General features: G+C 36.3%; 1 protein-coding gene across 1 annotated transcript in view; it reads left to right on the top strand.

The window, feature by feature from the left end:
• Positions 1-23,173, top strand: part of LOC100624995 (EF-hand calcium-binding domain-containing protein 13-like) — an 83,632-nt gene that overhangs the window by 58,715 nt on the left and 1,744 nt on the right. Inside the window, 5 exon segments of the mRNA XM_021066303.1 lie at positions 4,153-4,296; positions 11,925-11,996; positions 14,224-14,367; positions 15,022-15,093; positions 21,533-21,583. Of these exon segments, the coding sequence (XP_020921962.1) occupies positions 4,153-4,296; positions 11,925-11,996; positions 14,224-14,367; positions 15,022-15,093; positions 21,533-21,583 (483 nt within the window).

The following is a 23,173-nucleotide window of genomic DNA, read 5'->3' as shown; positions in this document are numbered from 1 at the left end:
ATAATTTTAATAAAACTATTTCAAGCACATCCATTGACTGGACATACATTTTTACATTATGTACTCATTCAGATTTTATATAAGCTACTTGATCATCCTATGTGACTGCCATATAATTTATTTTCATTCTTATTCTTTTATTTTGGTTTTTATTCATTTACTTAATCTCACTTTTTGTATTTTACATGATAATGGCTATAATTCCCTGTGCTATATATCTTTGTTGCTTACCTGTTTTATACATAGTAGTTTGTATCTCTTAATCCCATACACCTATCTTGCCCCATCCCACTTCCCTCCTCCCACTGGTAACTCCTAGTTTGTTTTCTATTATCTTTGAGTCTGGTTCTGTTCTGCTGTATACAATCATTTGTTTCATTTTTTTTAGATTTCTAATAAAAATGATATCATACAGTATTTGTGTAAACACACACACACACACACAGAGACACCACTTCCTTATCCATTCATTTGTTGACAGACACATAGGTTGCTTCCATATCTTGGCTATTGGAAATAGTGCTTCTATGAACATTGGGATGCATCTATCTTTTCAAATTAGTGTTTTCAATTTTTCCGAATGTATAGCCAGAAGTGAAATTGCTAGACATATGGTAGTTCTATTTTTAGCTTTTTGAGAAGCCTCCATACTATTTTCCACAGTGGCTGCATCAAGTTATATCCTCACTAACAGTGTACTAGGGTTCCCATTTCTCTACATTGTCGCCAATATTTGCTAGTTGTGGTCTCTCTGATGATAGCCATTCTGACAGGTATAAGGTGATATCTCATTTGATTTGCATTCTTCTGATGATTAGTGATGTTGAGCTTCTTTTTATGTGCCTTTTAACCATCTGTATATATCTTCTTTGGGGAAAAAACCCTCTATTCAGAGCTTTTGCCCGTTCTTTGTTTGGGTTGTTTTCAACTGATGATCATTTAAATTCAAACACATTCTAAAAGTTCTACATTTTTATTTCCTTCTCCCACACTTTGTGTTTTTAATGTCATATTTTGCAGCTTCATGTTTATCCCTCAACTGTTTATTGTACCTAATAGTTTCTATTGCAGTTTTTTTCCAAATCATGTTCTTCTGTATCACTTAGTCTGCTAGTCATTCCTTCTAGTGTTTTTTTTTTTAATTATTTATTTAAACTTTTGAATTCTTCATTTTTTGGGGCCGTGCCCACAGCACGTGGAAATTCCCAGGCCAGAGACTGAACCTGTGCCACAGCAGTGACCTATGCCATAGTAGTGAGAATGCTAGATCTTTAACCCACTGAGCCACCAGGGAACTCCCCAATTATTCATTTCTGATTAGATCTTTTAAAATATTTTCTAGTTCCTTGTTAAAGTTTTCCTTGTGTTCATCTATTCTTTTCCCTAATTCAGTTAACATTTTTATTACTAATGCTCTGAATTATTTATCTGACAAATTATTTCTGTTTCATAATTTATTTTTTCAGAGGTTTTCTCTTGCTCCTTTAATTAAGAGGAATTCCTCTGCCTTTTCATTTTGCTTAACTTTCTCTGCCTTTGTTTACCTCCTGTGGTCTTGAAGGGGTTTTCTTATGTGGGAGCATCCCTGTACAGATTCTGTGTGCCCAATGCCTTTGGTGGGAGAGCTGGATTTGACATGGATGCAAGTCGCATCTTTTCTCTGGGTATGCTGGCAGCTCTCACCTGGTAAGAGGTGGCTCTGAAGATGAAGAGGCTAGAGCTGGAGCTAGATGTGTGGCAGGATTTCTCCTCTGCTCAGTGGCCATCATTGCCCTCTTGGGGTGTGGTCTGATCCCAAGTTGCTCAAGCAGAAGCCCTAAGAGTTGGGCCTGAGCTGGCTCCGTTCCCTTTAAGTGTGTGCTTTCTCTTCTTCCTGATCCAGGACCCTTTCCCCAAAGGGGAGGAGTGCTGCAACAAGTGGGGACCCTGCAGCTTTTGTCAGCTGCAGACAAAGGACAATGCTGTCTCTGATGTGCTGCCTATGCAGGTGCCAGCAGTTGTTTCCATCACTCTACTCACATGCAGTACTGGGTGCAAATCTTTGTTCTTCACATCTGATCATTGCTCCCAGCCTCTGAGGACCCCACCCTGTTGTGGAGTCATACCACAGAGCAGGTAGGATCTGGATGAACCCTCAGGGCGGATTAAGGGTGAGCTGTGGTGGAGTGGCCACCCTCAAAGATCGAAGCTGCTTCTGATGTGTTGCTTGAGTAAGTGCCAGCAAATATTACTTTTATTGATATTCTTAATTTAGCATAGAGCATAGTTTATGTTTGAGGTTGATGGGAATCCGGCTGTTCTCAGTCTACCATATTGTCAATTCTCTCTTTAAAACACTCATTTTGATCTTTGACCTTGCCACTCCTAACTAGCTTTTCACAAAAAATTAAATCTCATCTTGTTAAATCTGTTGGTCAATATCCTGTCTTTATCTTGTTTATCTCTAGAAGCTTTTAATATGTTTCTTCTTGAAAATTTCTCTTCTGCTGTCTTCTGTGACTTTCTAATCTCCTAATTTCCCTCCCATCTTACTGGCTTTTCCTTTTCTAGAAAATTGAGATATAATTGACATATTGTGTAAGTTTAAGGTGTGCAATGTTTTGATTTTATACACTCATACATTGTAATATTATTACCACCATAGTGTTAATAACACTTCCATCATATCACATAATTGTTATTTCTTTTTTTGGTGAGCGCATTTAAGAGTTAGTTTCTTTCAAGTATATGATACAGTATTGTTAACTATAATCACAGTGCTATGCATTAGATCCCCAGGACTTGTTAGTCTTATTTTTTTCTAATTTTTTTTTTTTTTTTTAAACATGTGGCCAGACCTGTGGCATATGGAAGCTCCTGAGCCAGGGTTTGAGCTACAGCCTCTGTGGAAGCAGTGCCAAGTAGTTATGTTGTAAGCCACAAGGAAAGTCTGTATTAGTCTTCTAATTGCAAGTTAGTACCCTTTGACCAATATCTCCCCCACCCTCTAACCCCTGGTAACCACCATTCTACTTTCTGTTTTTATGAGTTCTACTTTTTTAGATTCTACGTATAAGTGAGGTCTTATAGTATTTGTCTTTCTCTGTCTGACTTTATCTCACTTGTTTCCTCAAGGTCACAAATGGTGGAATTTCTTTTTCTCATGGCTGAATAAATATCCCATTGAATATAGGTCCCTTCCTTTTTGGTCTTGTTTTCTGTCTAACTTAAATATTAGTTTGATAACAGACTCCATTCTGAGTCCCATTCTCTAAGGGTTTTCCTGAGTGATACTACTGCTTTAATATCTGTATCTTTTTGGTTCCCTCTATATTTAAAACTTAATATGTATGAAAAAGAATTCTTGTTCTCCAAGGGACTCATTCTTTCCCTAGTCTTTTTTTATCTCAGCCATTGATGCCACTCTCTACCCAGTTGCTCAGGTCTCAAACCTAGGAGTTCTTCATGGCCCCAGCCCCCTTAGGCTGTCTTTCAGTTCATCACTAAATACTCTCAGTTCATCCTCAAAATATATCCTGTATTTGTCCACTTATCATTATCCCCATCACTTTCATCTATGTCGAAGCCATGTCTTTTTTTTCTGTGAACTACTACAGTAACTTCCTAATCACCTTGTCTTCAGAAAGTTCATTCTCTACATAGCAGCAGAATGATCTTTTGTACTTTTGTAATGAGATAATTTCACTCCCCTGTTAAAATCTTACAAAGGTTTTCTGTTGGAATTTTAATAAAACAAAATTTCTTTCTATGGTCTGCAGTGGTAGATTGAAGAGGAAGTAGGATCCAGGAAAGAATTTTGTGGGGAGATTTAGACCAAAAGCTGTTTAATTCATGGTTTTATCAGTTGTACATATTTGTGAATTCAGACTTTTGTAAATATATATTTCAATGAAAATTATTCTTTATGTGATTATTTAGGGATGCAGGCACTATAAGATTTTGAAATATTTTAGAATCTTTAAAGATACACTTAATTTGGTGTTAAATATTTTATTGTGTTTTAATATTTGAATGTTCACAATTAATTTATACTGTATTTTTTATTCTTCTTAACCATAAAAATCTCAACTCCTATCTAGTCTTGATAATCATTTACTGTATTAACTTTGTAGATGAATATTTTGTAAAACTTGTGTTTTATATACCCTTTAGTATTGCCTGATACTATTGAAAACCTCCACAATCTCAGTAAAGAGAAGATGAGTGCTCCTGACCTGTGGAATACTCTGTCTAGTTTGAACAGTAATTTAAAAAAAGATGAATTCCTAGCTGCAATGAGATTATCAACAGTTGATGGTGAGTATTCCAAATACTAAAATTAAAAGATATATAAGAATATGGTTTTATCAATCTTTATTTATTCTTGTGACTTATATTTGGTCGATATGCCAATATATACATTTAGGAAATACAAAGAAAGCCCAGATTTTTTGGCTGTCCTATATAAAAATATTAACACCTAATACATTATTACTTTAAGTTGATCAAATATGTATTTAATGTAACTGGATGAGGACAGTACAGAACCCAAGTTTGGCTGCTTGCTAATCGAAAGAACAATGCTTGAGACAAGTATTGGTGGAAAAGGAAAAGTTGCATTATTCTGGAGGACAGCTGCCTGGGAAGATCGTGGACAAATGTCCTAAGTCCATTCCCAAATTGCTGGTTAGGAAACAAAGGTTTTAAAGGCAGTGTGGGGGGGGAGGGGGCTGCAGGGTGTGTGAGCAACTTTGCACAATTCTTGGATTGGTTGCTCTCGAGGTAAAGTTTCAGGCATCATCAATCCTCTGGTTTTAACCAGTCTGGTGTCTACATGCTTATGATCAGGAGTTTTCATCTGATGGGGGTCAGCTTCCCATAAAAACAACTTAAGAATGTGTGTTAGACCTTTATCTATGTCTTTCAGGTAGCTGGGAGTCTGGTGACTCTGCTATGTGGCTGGTTTGTAGTCTAAATTATTATCAGTTTCGTGGACCAACAGCTAGCTATTCTTTGTTTTTACATCTTCATGTTTCCTAACCATTAACTCTAGAGCCAGCTGTTTGAGACTCAGAAGAGGCCTGGGAGACTAAAGCTTATACATGAGGCAGGTGGAGGCCATTGGGAGAGGGGAATCTGTCTGGAAAGGGAGAAAACCCCATAGGATCCTGCTTGGTTACATGACTACTTTCAAGTTGTGTAACATGTTACTGGAAAATGGTATGTCCCAGTGAGCACAGAGGGGATTGTTAGGAAATGCTGAGATTTATTCCAGTTTTATGTTAACACTACTTGGGATAGTCATAGTGTTTTGTTGAAACAGGTTTTTATTTAATTTGCTAGGAAAACACACCTGCTGGTGACTACCACCTCTATTCAGCAAGTAAGGAAGATTCAAACAAACAAAAAAAGTTCATAAGAGTACTGTAAAGCAAAGACCATAGATTAAAATTTTAAAAATAAAGTCTCCATTATTTACGGCTGACAATCTGCATGTAGAAAAGAAAGAGTACACAGCTGCCGGTAGTCGTTTCCGTTTCCTCATATTTTTAGTGCCTTGAAGTTACAAATGTACTTGTATACTCTTGTGTGGAGTGTTTATTCAGGACTAGGCCAGTAACATGGGCATGCTGTCTGGGGTCTTTGTCAAAGAACTCTCTTTCTCTGTGAGCATATTAACCCCCATTTCTCCATTAAGCTCCTATTTAGTTGAGACTGGTAATTTTGGACTTTAAGTATGTTGATTGTTTTCCTTATTGGGGTATTTGAGGTGAGAAGGGTTGATGAAAACAGAAGGATATTAACTACTTGATAATAGGGATTTTGTTCCCCTCTTTTCCTCTGTGGCAGAGCTTCAGTTTCTTTTGACAAAGTGAATGGAAGTTGTAGGCAACATGTACCAGAAAAAGTATTATATAGCATTTATTTTCATCAGATCAATAAAATAATGTTTTATGAGCTATAAAATAACTATAAAATTACTTATTGTGATAATAAAAACTCTGTATATTGTATCCTATTCATTGTTATATACTTTTCTTTCTTTTCTTTTTTTTAGAGCTGCACCTGTGGCCTAGGGAGGTTCCCAGGCTAGGGGTTGAATCGGAACTACAGCTGCCAGCCTACGCCACAGCCACAGCAACACAGGATCCAAGCTGTGCCTGCAACCTACACCACAGTTCACACTGGATCCTTAACCCACTGAGCAAGGCCAGGGATCAAACCTGTGGATGCTAGTCAGATTTGTTAACGACTGAGCTATGACAGGAACTCCTCATTATTATATACTTATAAAGCAAAAATACAGTGTTTAAAATGTAGATTGTTTTACCATTTAAATCCAAATATATGCATGATATTGAAAAGTGTATTTGTACCCTACCCCCATCTGTCATACTATTTTTTCTTTTAACATTAAGCCTTCAGTACAAAGTGATTTAGTTCTTATTTTATTTTATTTTTTGATTTTTAAGGCCACACCCTAAGTATATGGAGGTTGCCAGGCTAGGAGTCAAATCAGATCTACAGCTGCCAGCCTACACCACAGCCATAGCAATGCAGGATCTGAACTGAGCCACGAAGGGAACTCCTAGTTCTTATTTTAATGTTGTGGTTTGCAAAGTTTTGAAACTTGTTATTTTGGTTTTTTTTTTTTTTTTTTTTGCTTGGTGCAGTTAAAGCTGTAGAATCCTTTTGTTCCAAATGAATTCTTATAGAGTACTCCAGTATATAAAACATAAAAGTTGAATTCCTCTGACCAAAGTGAGGGAAATGACCAAGTGAACTGTTAAAGCATCTCAACACAGCCTTAGACATATAAGAACTTAAAAATTGCTGACCTGAGATATTCTTTTGACAGAGTATGTGAAAAGGGGGAAAAAAAGCGGATTTAGGTTCCCTCTAACTGGTGAATTACTTCTTGGTTATCGGTGGTATTCCATATTAACTCCTTAATGTTTTAAAGTATATTTAAAATTTTAAAAATAGCGAGTTCCCTTTGTGGCTTAGCGGTTAATGAACCCAACTAGGAACCATGTGGATGTGGGTTCAATCCCTGGCCTTGCTCAGTGGGCTAAGGATCTGGTGTTGCCGTGAGCTGTGGTGTAGGCTGCAGACACAGCTCAGATCTGGCGTTGCTGTGGCTGTGGCATAGGCCAACAGCTGTAGCTCCGATTCGACCCCAGCCTGGGAACTTCCATATGCTGTGGGTGTGGCCTTAAAAAGCAAAAACAAACAAACAAACAAACAAACAAAAACAAAAAAACAAAAAACCAAAGAAACTATGATGTTTATAAAAAGGTATTGAAAAATAAGAAAGGTATGTATCATTTGGTAAATTCAGAAATGCTTCCCAAATATCAAGTTGTATGGCTTTTGAATACCTCCTGTTTCTGTTGAAAGAGCTGAATGAAGAGAGTTAGGGTTGAGCCAGTATATTGCAAGATGATGTGGAAAATAGTTAAGGGGAACGTGAGAGACTGAATCCATAGGCTAGGAATTATACGGAGTAAACATTATAGGTGTAGCCAGACATTTAAGGCCTCAGACTTAGTTTCTCCAGCTTTAATTGTTCTAGATTTTTAAATTTAAACTAATGTGTATATGCTCTATTCCTCCTGATTCTGACTTCTAATGGGGTTGGAATTAGCTTAATAGCTTTTTTCTTTTGGGCTTAAAAAACTGACTCAGAACTTGTCTTCATGATATTGCTACTTTTATGCAATATCTGTTCAAGTTAGATCTGAATATTTGTTTCAGGTTCTGGCTTTGAAACCTGGCATCGTTGTGATTAACCTTATTTTTGTGAGTTAGCAAAGAATGAGCCCCAATTTCAAAATCTCTATCAATTCACAGTCTTTTCATAGAATACGTTTGAAGGTGCCCAAGGAATCCTTTCTAATACTGGTAGTTTCTGTTTTATTTCAGCAAATGTAAGAACTTAAGGATCAAATGGAATGATAGGTCATAGAGATTTGTGTCCCTTGGTAAACAGGCCTAAACCTATGTGCAGATTTTGTTAGATCACTTTCTAGTGTTATTGGCACCTGTTGACCTCAGATGGCTCCCTGGGTTTTTTTTTTCTTTCTTTCTTTCTTTCTTTCTTTCTTTCTTTCTTTCTTTCTTTCTTTCTTTCTTTCTTTCTTTCTTTCTTTCTTTTTTTCTTTCTTTCTTTCTGTTAGAATTCTAAGCACCTAAACTTAGTTGTATTTGAATATATGTACTGGATTCAAAGGCAGCGCCACTTAGGTGATTGAGTTGCAATACCTATTGCTTACTTTAGGCTGGTATAAATTGAAGACATGTAATTGAAAAGGTCTTTTTGTAACTTGATCCTAGAAAATTTGATTATCTTTCCTTCCTAGTTGATGTGAAGCCGGTAGGAGGTTACCCAGAGTGACAGAATATAAAAGAAACATGAGAAATGGGATACAAAATGTCTTCCTCTTCCTTCTCTACCTTCTTCCACTCTCTCCACCACCCCCATACACACACATCAGAGAGATACCTCACATCTTTAAGGCAGAGTTTTTGTAGTTAAGGAGATGTTGGGACTTACTAAAAGAGAGAAGCAGGGAAAAGGCAATAAAGACAATGCTCTTAGTTCCTAAAAATGCAAGTATTAGGTTTTTTGTTTTTTTTTTTTTTTGGCTGTGCCTGCTGCATGTGAAAGTTCCCAGGCCAGGAATCAGACACCCACCAATGCAGTGACATTGCCAGATCCTTAACCCACTGCTCCACAGGAACTCCTCAAGCATTAATTTAAAAGCCAAAGAAGATAAAAGATACAACATTATTAATTGTAGCTAAATGTGTATATAGGTATATGTATGTGCATATATATATATATATACACACACACATGTATATAGTTCCGGTTTTGAGTAATAATTGACAAATACAATTATATATGAAATGTGTAATGTTAGATTGAAAGATACAGTGGAGTGGTTACCAAGATCTAGATAATTAACACATTCACATCCATCACCTCATATAGTTAATTTTTTTGTGTGTGTGGATGATGAGAATGCTCAAATCACTCTCAGCAACTTTCAAGTATAAACTGCCATAGTGCAATTTTTTTTTTCCTTTTTGGGCTGCACCTGTGGCATATGGAAATTTCTGGGCTAGGGGTCGAACTGGAGTTGCAGGTCCCAGTCTATGCTACAGCCACACTGACTCTGGATCTGAGCTGTGTCTGTGACCTGTACTGCAGCTTGCGGCAACACTGGATCCTTTAAACCACTGAGCAAGGCCAAGGATCAAACATATATCCTCATGGATACTAGTCAGTTTCTTAACCTGCTTGAGCCACAGTGGGAACTCCCTTAGCACCATATTTTTAACTATAGTCACCATGCTATACATTAGAGTCTCTGACTTTATCCTTCATATAACTAAAATTTGTGCCCTTTGATCTACATTTCCTTATTTCCCACTCCCCCAGCCCCTGTCTATTCAATGTTTCTATGAAATTGGCTTTTTTTTTTTTAAGATTCCACATATAATTGACACTCTACATTATTTGTCTTTCTCTGTCTGGCTTATTTCAGTTAATGAAATGCATAATGCCCTGCAGATTTATCCATGTTGTCAAAAATGGCAAATTTCCTTCTTTTTATGGATAAATAATGTTCCACTGTGTGTATGTAATGAAAGAAGGTGAGATTGTTGGATCATATGTTAGTTCTATTTTTAGTTTTTTGAGTGTCAGAAACCATTTTCCTTCTTGCATGGGACTTGAACCCAGCCAAAACTCAGATTGGGACTTGAATCCATGGGATAAGACTCAAACTCAGCTGCACCTCATATTAGGACTTGAACCCATGATCTCTGACTTCATAGGGGGCTCAAACCCACTGTCTTTTAATTGAAACCATTCAGGACTTACTGAAGTTCATTTATTTTGTTTCGTCACGGAAAGAATTCAGCATGAGGCAGAGATAGAGTGAGTTTATTAGCATAAGACATTTGAAGAGATCTAAGTAGGCAAACAATAGAGTGCAGCCTTGAGAACAAAGAGGGCCACATTTTTACAATCAAAGAAAAAGTGGGGAGGGGAGAAGACCACCTTCTTACTATTTTTTTGTAGACATCAAAGCTCACATCTTTAGTTCCTTCTTTCACCCTGTATGGTTTAACTGGGACTCTCATGGTGCTATTTAAATCATACATATATTAACAAAAGTGTGGTAACATAAATTAAAATATGGTAATTCATCTCAGGTTTTGGTGTAATGTCCCCTTTCACTTAGTTTTTTTCCCTTTTTACCTATATTCTTGGCTACACGTAGGGATGCTACTCTTCAAGGACTATTAACTCCTTGACTTCATGTAATAAGATGTAGACTCTACATCTATTGTCTTGTGTTTTCGCTATTGGGATTTATGACTTGAGTGTGCCTGGCACTTGAATGTGCCTGGTCTTCCTTCAAGGTAGAGTAGATTTTTGCTTGAGTCCTGGATTCTTTTCTTGAGTGGTCATTAGCTTACAACAGTCTCCCAAACTTTCTTAAAATTCTCTATCTCTAGAGAGTTAGTTTAGATTTCTAAACTATTTAATTATCCTACTCTATCCCTATCAGGATCACCATGCTTTTTAACTTAATGCCTATATGAATTTACATTCCTACCAACAGTGTATGAGAATTACATTTCTTCCATATCCTCACCAATTTTGTTGTTGTTGTTGTTGTTGTTGTTGTTGTATAGGGTTGCACCCACAGCATATGGAGTTTCCCAGGCTAGGGGTCTAATTGGAGCTACAGCTGCCAGCCTACACCATAGCCACAGCAACGCAGGATCCAAACTGCATCTGTGACCGTTACCATAACTCACGGCAAAGCCAGATCCTTAACCTACTGAGCGGGGCCAGGGATTGAACCCCGCAACCTCATGGTTCCTAGTCGGATTCGTTTCCGCTGCACCATGACAGGAACTCCTCTTCACCAACATTTGTTATCTCTTATCTTTTGTATAATAGCCTCCCTAACAGATGTGAGGTGATATCTCATGTGGTTTTGATTTGCATTTCCCTGATGATTACTTATATTAAAAACATTTTCATATACCTATTAGCCATTATACTATATATTTAAGCCCTAGGCAGGCTCTTATCTGTTAGTGATATACTTTGCTGATTATGCTATATTCTAGTCTATGATCATAAGCTGTAGTAATTCTAAATCTTTGGGTTAATTTTCCCTCTCCTAGATTCAGAAAACAAAATTGCCTTTGTCTCCTGTGTTTGTCACTTTAACTTTGTAATCTAGTATTTGTGTGTTCTTGTATAAGAAATGGATATAAACATGGAGTTCCCGTCATGGCACAGTGGTTAATGAATCTGACTAGGAACCATGAGGTTGCGGGTTCGATCCCTGCCCTTGCTCAGTGGGTTAAGGATCCGGCGTTGCCATGAGCTGTGGTGTAGATCACAGACACGGCTCGGATCCTGCGTTGCTGTGGCTCTGGCGAAGGTCTGTGGCTATAGCTCCAATTAGACCCCTAGCCTGGGAACCTCCATATGCCGCAAGAGCAGCCCTAGAAAAGGCAAAAAGACAAAAAAGAAAGAAGAAATGGGTATAAACATGAGTCAGAAATTGTAACTATAGAACCATTTGACATTAAAAAAAGTCTTTAAAGTTAATCTGGTACAGTATTTTATCTTCAAACATTTGAAAGGCTAAAACTGAGATTTGTCTCAGTTTTATTTCTAGGGATATGGATTGCATAGTTTTGACTATTGGAAATTGAAAATTCAGCCTGACTTCTGTAACCTTAAGATTTGTTCATTCCATAAAATTAATCCTTTGGTTACTCAACAATATACAAAAGAAATATAATTCTTATGAGTACATCAAGTAATTCACACTTTCAAAGGTTTATTTATTGGATCCAGCTTTTGCTTAAGCGAGGCTGATTTTTTAAAAATGTTTTTCTTATAGAAAGTGAGAAAGTACAAATTGAAGAATTTGCAAAAGTGGTGAAGGATATGCGTGATGCCTCCAGGTTAGAAGGTAAGTATTAGACTACTTGTGACTATTAAATTTACTTCTCTTGAATGGATGTCTGTTTTGTTTCGTTTTTTAGCTTTTCTGATTCTGATAACTTCTGGTTAACATGTTGGCATTGATCTCTTTATAGGCAGACAAAATTTGGTTTTGATTAAAAGTTGGCAGCTTCCATAATGAAAGAAAAAAGGCTCTTTCTGGAAAGAAGTCTGTTTAAAGCTATTTTTAATCCTTTTTGTTTGTTTGTTTGTTTTCAGGACTTTATGTAAACTCAGCTACTAGCTTAAAAATCTTTCCAGATATGAATATTCTGCATATCATTTTAAGCCTCATACTTAGGACTCCATCCAATGTATAGGTTTTTATATGATATAATTTCTCATAAATCTTTTGCTTCCGATAGTATACATTCCTCATGTTCCTTTCTTTAGTTTTTGTTTAATACTAGAGTGACCATGGGCAGTTTAATATCATAGGTTTTCTATTATTTGACTTTCATTTTTGTTTAAAAATTAAAAACATGAGGAGTTCCCATTGTGGCGCAGTGGAAACAAATCCGACTAGGAACCATAAGGTTGCAGGTTCGATCCCTGGCCTTGCTCAATGAGTTAAGGATCCAGCTTTGCCGTGAGCTGTGGTGTAGGTTGCAGACACAGCTCAGATCTGGCGTTGCTGTGGCTGTGGTGTAGGCTGGCAGCTACAGCTCCAATTCGACCCCTAGCCTGGGAAGCTCCATGTGCTGTGGATGTGGCCCTAAAAAGCAAAAAATAAAATAAAATAAATAAAAACATAGGGCTGAAACAAATGAAGATAGTACAAGTAGAGTGTGTGTACTTTTTTGTTTGACAGATTTGAGCCTCAAATGGAGGAATAAGGTTTGGTTGAAGGTGGAACCAAAATGGGCTGACTGACGATTGCCCCAGAAAACTAGGAGAATGTTGCTCTGCCTCCTGGTCCTGTGATATGTGGAGTATGGGAGGATGAGCAGACGCCACTCAAGGTGGTTGTGCAAGAAAGGAAACCAAGTTTTAGTTAAGACAAAGAATTAGGGCTGATACAGGTTTTCAGGTGCTAACAAAACTCAGATTGCCATCTGCAGTTGCCTCCCAGAGATGTTAGGGGGATAAGAAGTGAGGCAAGATCTAAAGCACCAAGAAACTGTGATTACAATTTGCAGCCAGTTCCTTCTGGATTTAATAATATATTTTATTGCTATTGATAGCATGGCATTTATTAAGCCCTTAATCTAACACTGTTTTAACTATTTTTGAGTACATTATCATATTTAATCTCCATATGAACTTTATGAGGTAAATATTATTATAATCTCATTTTAGATACAGACAACTGAGCTTTATAGTTGGGTTAAGTAGTAAAAATTTGCTCATGGTTACACAGTTCTAGGTCACAAATCTCAGCATCAGGGTTTGAATGTAAGTCCATGTGATTTAATACTGCCTCCTTTGAAAAGGCTGGAAATAAAGCAAAATTACAGATGCTAGGGTGCAGTTAGGTCTTGATAGAATTGAAAAGAAAAGATGAATGAGTGCTTGTGATACTTGTGTTTTATATTTTACATTTCTCATGATTCTGAAGTTTATTTCACCTCAATCAGGAAAGTTAATTTTGCTTGCCACTGCTAGAGCTCCATGGTAAAGTAACTACTCTGTGTAACTGCAATGAAAAATTCAGCCATATGAATCATTTTGGCTCTGCCAATTTTATATTAACACCTGAGAAACATGATAGATTAAGAACTCTTTACACATTGGGCTGTTTGATGTAGAATTCCTTGAGGGATGGATTCTTCACTGAGATTTCTTATTCCTCAATTCAGGATGTGATTGTAAACTGGGTTTGTCACTGACAAAAGCCTTTATTGATGGCTGCGATTGTTGCTTTTAAAATCAGAGATCAGGCAGTCCCGTTGTGGCTCAGCAGTTAATGAACCTGACTAGTATCCATGAGGACGTGGGTTTGATCCCTGGCCTCACTCAGTGGGTTAAGGATCTGGCGTTGCCTTGAGCTGTGGTGTAGGTCACAGATGTGGCTCAGATCTGAAGTTGCTGTGGCTGTGGTGTAGGCTGGCGGCTACAGCTCCCATTCAACCCCTAGCCTGGGAACCTCATATGCAGTGGGTACAGCCCTAAAAAGACAAAAAGACAAAAAATAAATTAAATAAAATAAAATCAGAGATTAGATAAAACACCAAATAACTTCTTTCTATTTCTAGAGTTACAGGAGATTATCTTAGCTGTTGATTTGCCTGAAGGTGACATGATACCTGAGAAAGACTTGGAAGGCTTTCTAAGTGATACTGGGATTAAGTCGCCTAAAGAAGAGGTAGAGAAAATCCTTCAATCTGATTTTGTTTCTGGTAAGCTTCTAAGTATTTCAATCATATTTTGTGTCTCTTTCATTTTGGTTTTGGTGAGAGTACTTATAAAGAAAGTATCCAAGGTCTTTGCTCAAGTAAATGCGATTCCTTTATTGAGCAAGTATCTATAGGTATTTGCTTGTTACTATGTACATTGTTTTTTGAAAAGGAGTCTTTCTTCTCTTAATTTTCTTTTTCGCAGTTATGAGAATAATTTTAACAGCAGGTTAAAATTTTGCAGGCAGTGGGCTTGTTGGAATCCTCTCTCCTCGAGTGCATCTTAATTTAGTGCCTAAAGAATAGTTTGGGTTTGACAGAACGCTGTAAACCAGCTATAATGGAAAAAATAAAAATCACTAAAAAAAAAAAGAGAATAGTTTGGGAATTTAGGACCTGTAAGTAGAAATCCTAGTTTTGTAACATTGGACAGAGTGAAGTTCTGGACTTTACGAATCTCTTGCAGGTAGAAGCAGAACTAGTATCTATAATCTTGTAGGGATTTTGCAAGCATGATGGATGAAAAAGAATCCAAAGTATCTTGCAAATAAAAATTTCAAAAATGTATAAACATTGTATGCTGATTTTGGCACTATATTTTTAATATTACCTGGCCCAGCAATTTTTGTCTGTGATGTCTCCCCCTCTTCCTTCCAGACGACAACACAGTGAATGTTAAAGACTGTATGAAGGCTTTGAGGGACACCCAGAAATTTTCCAGTTTTATTGGTAAGATCTTATGATGAAACTGTTAAAAAGCAACAACTCAGGACTCATTCAGAGGTCATCTAGCTAAACACTATATTGGGTGCTTAATCTTCTTTATAGTAGCTGTGGCACATGTTTGTTTTATCTATATTTGAACAATTCCAATAATGGTAAACTTTACTATTTTTTTTTAATTTGAGAATTGTGCATTTGTGATAGAAAGGGTTGGGAAAAAATAGGGTTGTGATCTTTTCCCATAGTTAAAATAAGAAAATTTTACTATATACTAATGGCAATATTTAAAATGTTATAAAAGGAGTTCCTGTTGTGGCTCAGCAGGTTAAGAATCCAACTAGTATCCATGAGGTTGTGGGTCTGATCCTATCCTTGTTCGTGGGTTAAAGGATCTGGCATTGCTGTGAGCTGTGGTGTAGGTCACAGATGGGGCTCTGATCTGGCATTGGTGTGGTTGTGGCGGAGGCTGGCAGCTGCAGCTCTGATGGGACCCCTAGCCTGGGAACTTCCATATGCCGCAGGTATGGCCATAAAAATACAGAAAAATTTTTTTAATGTTATAAAAAATGTAATGTTCAGAAATGTAAGAAATATAAAATTTAGTCTCTTGTAGTGTCACCCTCTGGAAAACCCCTATTAATGTTTGGTAAATATCCTTTTAGGTTTTTTTTCTTTACATCAATGAATGTTTGTATGTTCCAAATTATTATTTAAAAATTATTATGTATGTTCATAATATTCCACAACCTGTTTAAAAAAATTGACAGTGTATCTTAGATATTATTCTATGTTTTATTATATCATATAAGCTACTTCATTCTTTTTTTCTTCCAGTTTTATTGAGATATAATTGACATATAGCACTGTATAAGCTTAAGGTATACAGTATAATGATTTAATTTACATACATCATTAAGTGATTATCACAGTAAGTTTAGTGAACGTTCAACATCTCATTTAGATATAAAATTAAAGGAGTAAAAAATTTTTTTTTCTTGTGATAAGACCTCAGGATTTACTCTCTTTTTTTTTTCTTCCTTTTTTAGGGCTGCACCCATGGCATATGGAGGTTCCCAGGCTAGGGGTCCAATCAGAACTGTAGCCGCCAGCCTACACCATAGCCACAGCAACATGGGATCCGAGCTGCGTCTGCAACCTGCACCATGGCTCATGGCAACGCCAGATCCTTAACCCACTGAGCAAGGACAGGGATCAAACCCCCGTCCTCATGGATGCTAGTTGGGTTCGTTAACCCCTGAGCCACGATAGGAACTCCAGGATTTACTCTCTTAACAACTTTCATATATATAGCATAGAGCAGTGTTAATTATATTCATCACGATGCACATCACATCCTTGGTACTTTTTTATTTTATAACTGGAGGTTTGTACCTTTTAACCACCTTCATCCAGTTCCTCCTCCTCAGCCCTGCACTTCTGGTAACCGCAAATTCGATCTCTTTTTCTATGAGTTTGTTTTTAAGTATAATTGACCTACAACACTATGTTAGTTCCTGTTACATAGCATAGTGATTTGATATTTCTAAACATTTTTAACTGATCAAGATGAGTCTAATTATAATATATCACCATATAAAGTTATTGTATAGTTACTGACTATGTTCTGTACAGTATACGTTTCATATCCATGGCTCTGGAAGGTACAAACTTTTTACCTTACAAACCTTTGTTTTTTTAGCATGTTAATCTCCAAATGTTTGTGTTTTCTTCCATTTTTCTTCTGTAATTAGTTTCTGGTATTATACAATTGTAGTCAGAAAAGGTGCTTGATATAATTTCTGTCCTCTTACATTTGTTGAGACTTATTTGGTGGCCTAGTATGTGATCTATCCTGGAGAATATTCCATGTGCACTTGAAAAGAATGTGTATTTTGCTGCTTTGGGATGAATGCCCTGTAGATATATTTAAGTCCAACTAGTCTAATGTGTCACTTAAGGCCATTGCTTTTTTTTTAATTGATTTTCTGTCTGGATGATCTGTTAATTGATGTAAGTGGGGGAATGAAAGTCCCCTACTATTACTGTGTTATTGTCAGCCACTTCCTTTATGCCTGTTACTATTTGCTTTATGTATTTAGATGCTACTAATGTGTGTGTATATATATTTATTTGTTATATTTTCTTCTTGTCTTAATCCCTTAATCATTATGTAATGTCCTTCTTTTTCTCTTGTTACAATCTTTGTTTTAAAGTGTATTTTGTCTGATAAAATTGCTACCCCAGCTTTATTTTTGTTTCCAATTTGCATGGGATGTCATTTTTTATCCCCTTACCTTCACTTTGTGTGTATCTCTCTATCTGAAGTGAATCTCTTTAAGCACCATATAGACAGGCAGTGTTAGTATACATGATATTGTCTCATAGGTCTCTTAAACTGTGCCCATTTATTTTTATTCATTTTTCTCCTCTCTGTTCAGTTTTAGTGATTTCCACTACACTATGGAAATCTTCCAGCTCACTTATCTTTTTCTCTGTATCGTGGAATCTACTGTTGATTCCTTCTAGTGTATTTTTCACTTCAGTTATTGTATTCTTTATCCTTGGTTGTTAATTATATTTTCTAACACTTTATTAAGAACTTCTCACTTTTCACTTATCAAATATTCTCCTGATCATCAAATTATGATCATTACCTTGAATTCTTTTCAGGTAGATTGCCCATCTCCACTTCCTTCATTCTTTTTCTGTGTTTTTATTTTTTTCCTTTGTTTGAAACATATTCCTCTGTTGCCTCATTTTATTCTAATTTGCTGTTTTTACTTCTGTGTATTTGGTAGTTTGATTATGTTTCCTGATCTTGGAGAAGAGTGGCCTTTTGTAGGAGAGGGCCTATGCATCAAAGCAGCACCCTCTTCTTTACTCACCAGAGCTATATGTAGCAAGTATCTTATTTATTTTTCTTTTAAAATACAAACACTTAGATTTATCTTTAGTGTTTCTGTTTATGGTTAGAAATTTATGTTTTTATCTTTATGAAGTCCTTTCTTTTGTTCCCTTATTCCCATTGTATATTTTTTCTAAATTTTTGTTTAAATTATTAATTAAATTTTTTTCTTGCTGGGAAATTAACATGTTTAAGACTATCAGTTTTCATCTTAGTCAAACTTTGGCTTATATAACAGTCTGACTTGTTATTGTTGTTATTTTCTACACATTTACAGTTGTGTTTTGATTTTCTCCTTGATGTGAGAGTTGTCTAGGGAAAGCTTTAAATTTCAAGGCAATTTGAATTTCATTATTGCCCTTTGTTTTTTATTTCTAGTTTTATTTTATCATGGTCAGAGAATGAAGTCTATAGTAGAGGATCTGATAATTCCCTAGTTCATTAGATATGGAATTTCTTTAATTTTTATATGTTTATTAAAAAATCAAATTAGTGGGTTTCAAGGACAGGCTAATGGCATTGTACATTCATTCTACTGTTTGTCTCTGAACAGCTGTAGAAGTAGGCAATTATTCCACATATTTGGTGGAAATCTTAATAATTCTGTTCCTGAACTGTATTTAACATTTGGGCTCTTTTCCTGTCCATAGCCCTCTAGAAATGTGAGAACTCTTAGATTTTCTTTCTTTACCATTAAACCATCTTTTCTCTAGATTCAAGCTTCCCTTCAATTCTTCTGCACATGACCTGTTTTTGAAACTTTTTACCAATGACTAATGAATATACCGTAGAACAAAATAATCTGTAAAATTACTTTTACATGAATTAGCTAATTTAGGGCAATTTATTATCAATTTCTTTTCATGAATCTGAGAGATTCTTCTTTAGAAACGCGAAGTTTTCTTTTTAAGATTAAGGGAGGTCAGTCATGAATTTCCAAATCCAAATGTTTGATGTTATTGTGCTATACATAACAGACTATGATGACTCTCCAAATTGAGTGAAGTTAGCTGAGAAGAGAAAGGACATTAGTAAGGAAAGTGGAAAGGGAAAGATTGGAATGAGGGTATTTTTTTTTTACTGAAACGTTGAGCTCATAACAGAGTAACTAGAGAAATTTTGGTGTATACTTTTTTTTGTTGTTGTTGTTTTTTTGGGGCTGCATCAGCAGCATATGGAGTCTCCTAGGCTAGGGGTTGAATTGGAGCTATAGCCACTGGCCTATACCACAGCCACAGCAACGCCAGATCTGAGCCATGTCTGCCACCTACACCACAGCTCACAGCAACACTGGATCCTTAACCCACTGAGTGAGGCCAGAGATCAAACCTGCATCCTCATGGTTACTAGTCAGATTCGTTTCTGCTGAGCCATGACGGGAACTCCTTCAGTACATACTTTTGTTCATAGAGGAATAGTTCTTCAAAAACTAAAACAAAACAAACAGAAAACACAGACATGTAACAATATAACTTTAAAAACAAATATAAGGGGCTGTAGAAATCTATAGGTGTGGAGAATGGACTGCTCTACTTATTTAAATGGCCGTATATAGCTAGTGGCTGCCATTTTGGACAGTGCAAATCTAGAAGAGTCTATCAATTTTATTTTTAAGTTCTAAAAATGTGGATCCATGGCCTGAATCACATATTGTACGTGTATTCTCTGTGTTTGTAGCATTGAATGAGACCATCGGTACATTGGACTCCGTGAAAGAAAGCGATCAGTCTGACAAGGACAAATATTCAGATGTACTTGAAAACACTGATAAAATTTATGTTGTTGATGATAGTCTTCAAGAAAGACTGAATGATTCCTTTGTTGAAGGTGAGTTTGAGCAGATAACCAGCAGCTTGTAATAAAAAGTTCTACTAAAACTTTATCCAAGAGTTTCAAACTATTTTACCAAATACTAATTAAGTTTTAATACTGGTTCTTAGATAATAACAAAAACTTATGGGAACACTGCTCACAATAGGCCAGATTTAGGGGATATACCCTATTTATATGTCAGAGATTTAGTTGTTACAATATCACATACACATATCCTGGACTGTATTGTAAAACTGGTCTCCAGGTATTTATGTATATTTTGCATGACTTTGAAATAATGTTTCCATCTACAATAATTTCATTCCAAAGTTAGCCTTTTTCCCTTTTATAAATTTTTAGAAAGGTTTTAAGAGTTTTCTGGCTTTTTGTGGGGGGCGGGGGCACCCCTGTAGCATATGGAAGTGACCGGGCTAGGGGTTGAATCAGAGCTGCAGCTGCCAGCCTATACCACAGCCACAGCAACACCAGATCTGAGCCACATCTGTGACCTACACTACAGCTCACAGGAACACCTAATCCTTAACCCACTAAGCAAGGCCAGGGATCAAACCTGCATCCTCATGGATTCTAGTCGGGTTCATAACCTGCTGAGCCACAACAGAAACTCCTATCTAGCTTTTTTTTTTTTTTTTAAAGCGAAAGGCCTTTTGAGAAGTACAAGTTATTGTTGAATAATTAAAATGTTTGTCTTTAAAGTGTTGATCTGCTCTTTGCTCTATTTACAAAGAATTTACCTGATCCATTTATACTCTTACCTGAGATATCCGCAGACGAGTTGTACTCATATTTAGAAAGCTATTTTCCTGACTAAATTTAGCTTCAGCTAAAAAAATATAGTCAGCTTTGCCTCCTGGGGAACAGTTCGTAATGTCTGAAGACAGATTTGATTGTCAAAACTGATGGGGGAGGACTGCTGGCATTCAGAGAGTAGAGGCAAAATATGCTGCTAAACACCCTACGGTTTACAGGACAGTACTCCCACTCTCAAATAATTATCTGGCCCGAGATGTTAATTGTGCTGAGGTTGAGAAATGTCAGAGTTTTATTTTAGAGTTATCTTATAACCCATTATCTTATTAGGTTAGTTGTTTTTTTCATCTTGCTTAGAACAAATTTAAAAAATAAAGGTAAATATAATTTACTTTTAGTCTAACCTTCCTTTGTTTCAAGGTAATATCTGGACTAATTGTAAGTTATTCTAAACTGTTGTTTAGTTGCTGTATGGTCTATCTATGCAGATAGACAGATTTTATTTCTATCACTTGTCCCTCAAATAGATACCTGTACGAATTTGTATTTCTGTAGGAAATATGTAGGATGAATGGGTATAACTTGTCCTTAGGGAAAAATACCAGAAGTAGATAGATAATGCATAGGCAAGCAGAGAATGAGGACAATTCAGACTAATAATTAAACATTTTATTGAATATATGGGCCTGGGGATTAATCTACCCTCTTAGGGAAAAAGTAAGCATGTGTATCTGGCCACATTTAAGGAGCTGGTGGAGGATGACAAATCTAAGTAAGAAGTAAGGGGAGCATGAGGAGATAATAATAGTCTGGAAATGAGGAGAAGATTTTGTGAGAAGGAAATGGTCAAATATTACTTAGAAATGAAGTATTTAATCTATCCATTTGTTTCCTTTCAAACTGGGTAAGACCAGTATATCATGCCTTGTCACGTAATCTCTCTCTCTAAATATGCAGATTTTAGAAAAGAGACTTTCTTTTCAAATCTGAAATTATCAAAGGCAGATGGTAAGAACTTTATATATGAGAAACTATTCCCTATAAAAGAGCTTTTTTTAGGATGCTGCCAAGAATGGATTGCTAGTTCATTCTGCCCACTCCAGCAAGTGATATTTTTTCCTAAATAGGAATCTGATCATGTAATCCACCCTCATTTATACTCTTTAAACATTTTCCATTGTTTTAGAATAAAGATAAAAAATGCTGCGCATCCTATCTTCTAGCATAATTTCGTACTATTATCCTTACTTTCTGTACTTCGGCTACATTGGCTTTCTTTCAGTTCCTTAGAGACTCTCTTTTGTTTCCACCACAAGGCCTTTGCGTGTTATATCCCCTAGCAAAGAGAATATTCCCTGATTCTCTTTGCTGAGTTAATGTTACTCATCTTTCAGATGAGTGTCAGGGTCCTCAGGGAAGCCTGTATTATTTGTTTAATATCTCTTTCTCCCATTTGTCCAGAAGCACCATTGGACCAAGAAACAAGTCTCTACTTTGCTCACCATTGTTTCTCCAGATCCTAGTGCAATCCTGGGTTTCAGCAGGCTCTTGTAATAGCTAAAATTAATAGTATAGTATTTACTGTCCTGGCATTGTTCCAAATCTTTATGTTATTAACTCATACAAATATTTATGGAATGAATGAATGATTGATAAATCTATCTTCTTATCTCTTTACCCTCATATCTTATCAATTCTGCATTTGTATATGTTCTCTAGCCATACTAATTATTATAATTTAAATTGGCTCTATTTACTTTTGGTTCCATGTCTTTACATGTGGTGTTTCCTTTGTATACTTTTCCTGTCAGACAACCTCACATTTTTTCCTCTAAACTCAGCTCAAATGTTACCTCTCATCCAATAGGGCTTCCCAGAATCTATCATTCAGTAAATCTAGGCTAGGAAAACCTTCTCAGTGCTTCCATATTAAATTGTGCATATTTTTCTCATAGTACCAACCATATAATGTATTATAATTTTTTAATAGACATGACAGATTCAGTTCCTGTCTTCAAGGAATTTATAGGAAACTCTTTGATGAGAGGGCTGAAATTTTCATTATTGGTCTTAGTAGCTGTAAAATAAATGTTAGTAGAGTGAATATAGATCTAAGACGGTATTGTGGTATTCTTTCCAAGTGACCTCCTTGAAGTTTAGATCCATTGGCATAATACAACACTTTTTAAACTATGGAAACACATACAATTCATTTTGGAATTGAGAGAGAAACGGAGTGAGAAACAGTATTGATGAAAAATTGAAGTACCCAACTATTGTTATGTTTTGTATTTTGAATTGGTCTGGTATCAGTAGGGTTCTATGTGTTGTGCTTTGCATAAAGGTGCCTGGTCGAGAGGGTGCAAGTGGAGGCTGAAATGGAATCTGTATTTCATTGTGTCCTCCAAGCTTTGATAGAGTGCAGCTTCCCAGAGGAGAGTGTGCCTTTTTGTAAGTGAATCATAGAGGAGGGGGTTCCCTTTTTCCAATTCACACAACAATATGAGATGGACTAACAGTGGCCCTGGGAATCAAGAACTTCAAATCTCAAATTTTAGGTTTTATTGGCCTTATCAGTTGATAGAAATCTTTAGACCT

This window comes from Sus scrofa, chromosome 12, assembly GCF_000003025.6.
Source record: "Sus scrofa isolate TJ Tabasco breed Duroc chromosome 12, Sscrofa11.1, whole genome shotgun sequence".
Classification (NCBI taxonomy): domain Eukaryota; kingdom Metazoa; phylum Chordata; class Mammalia; order Artiodactyla; family Suidae; genus Sus; species Sus scrofa.
This window is presented reverse-complemented; position numbering and strand designations above follow the sequence as displayed.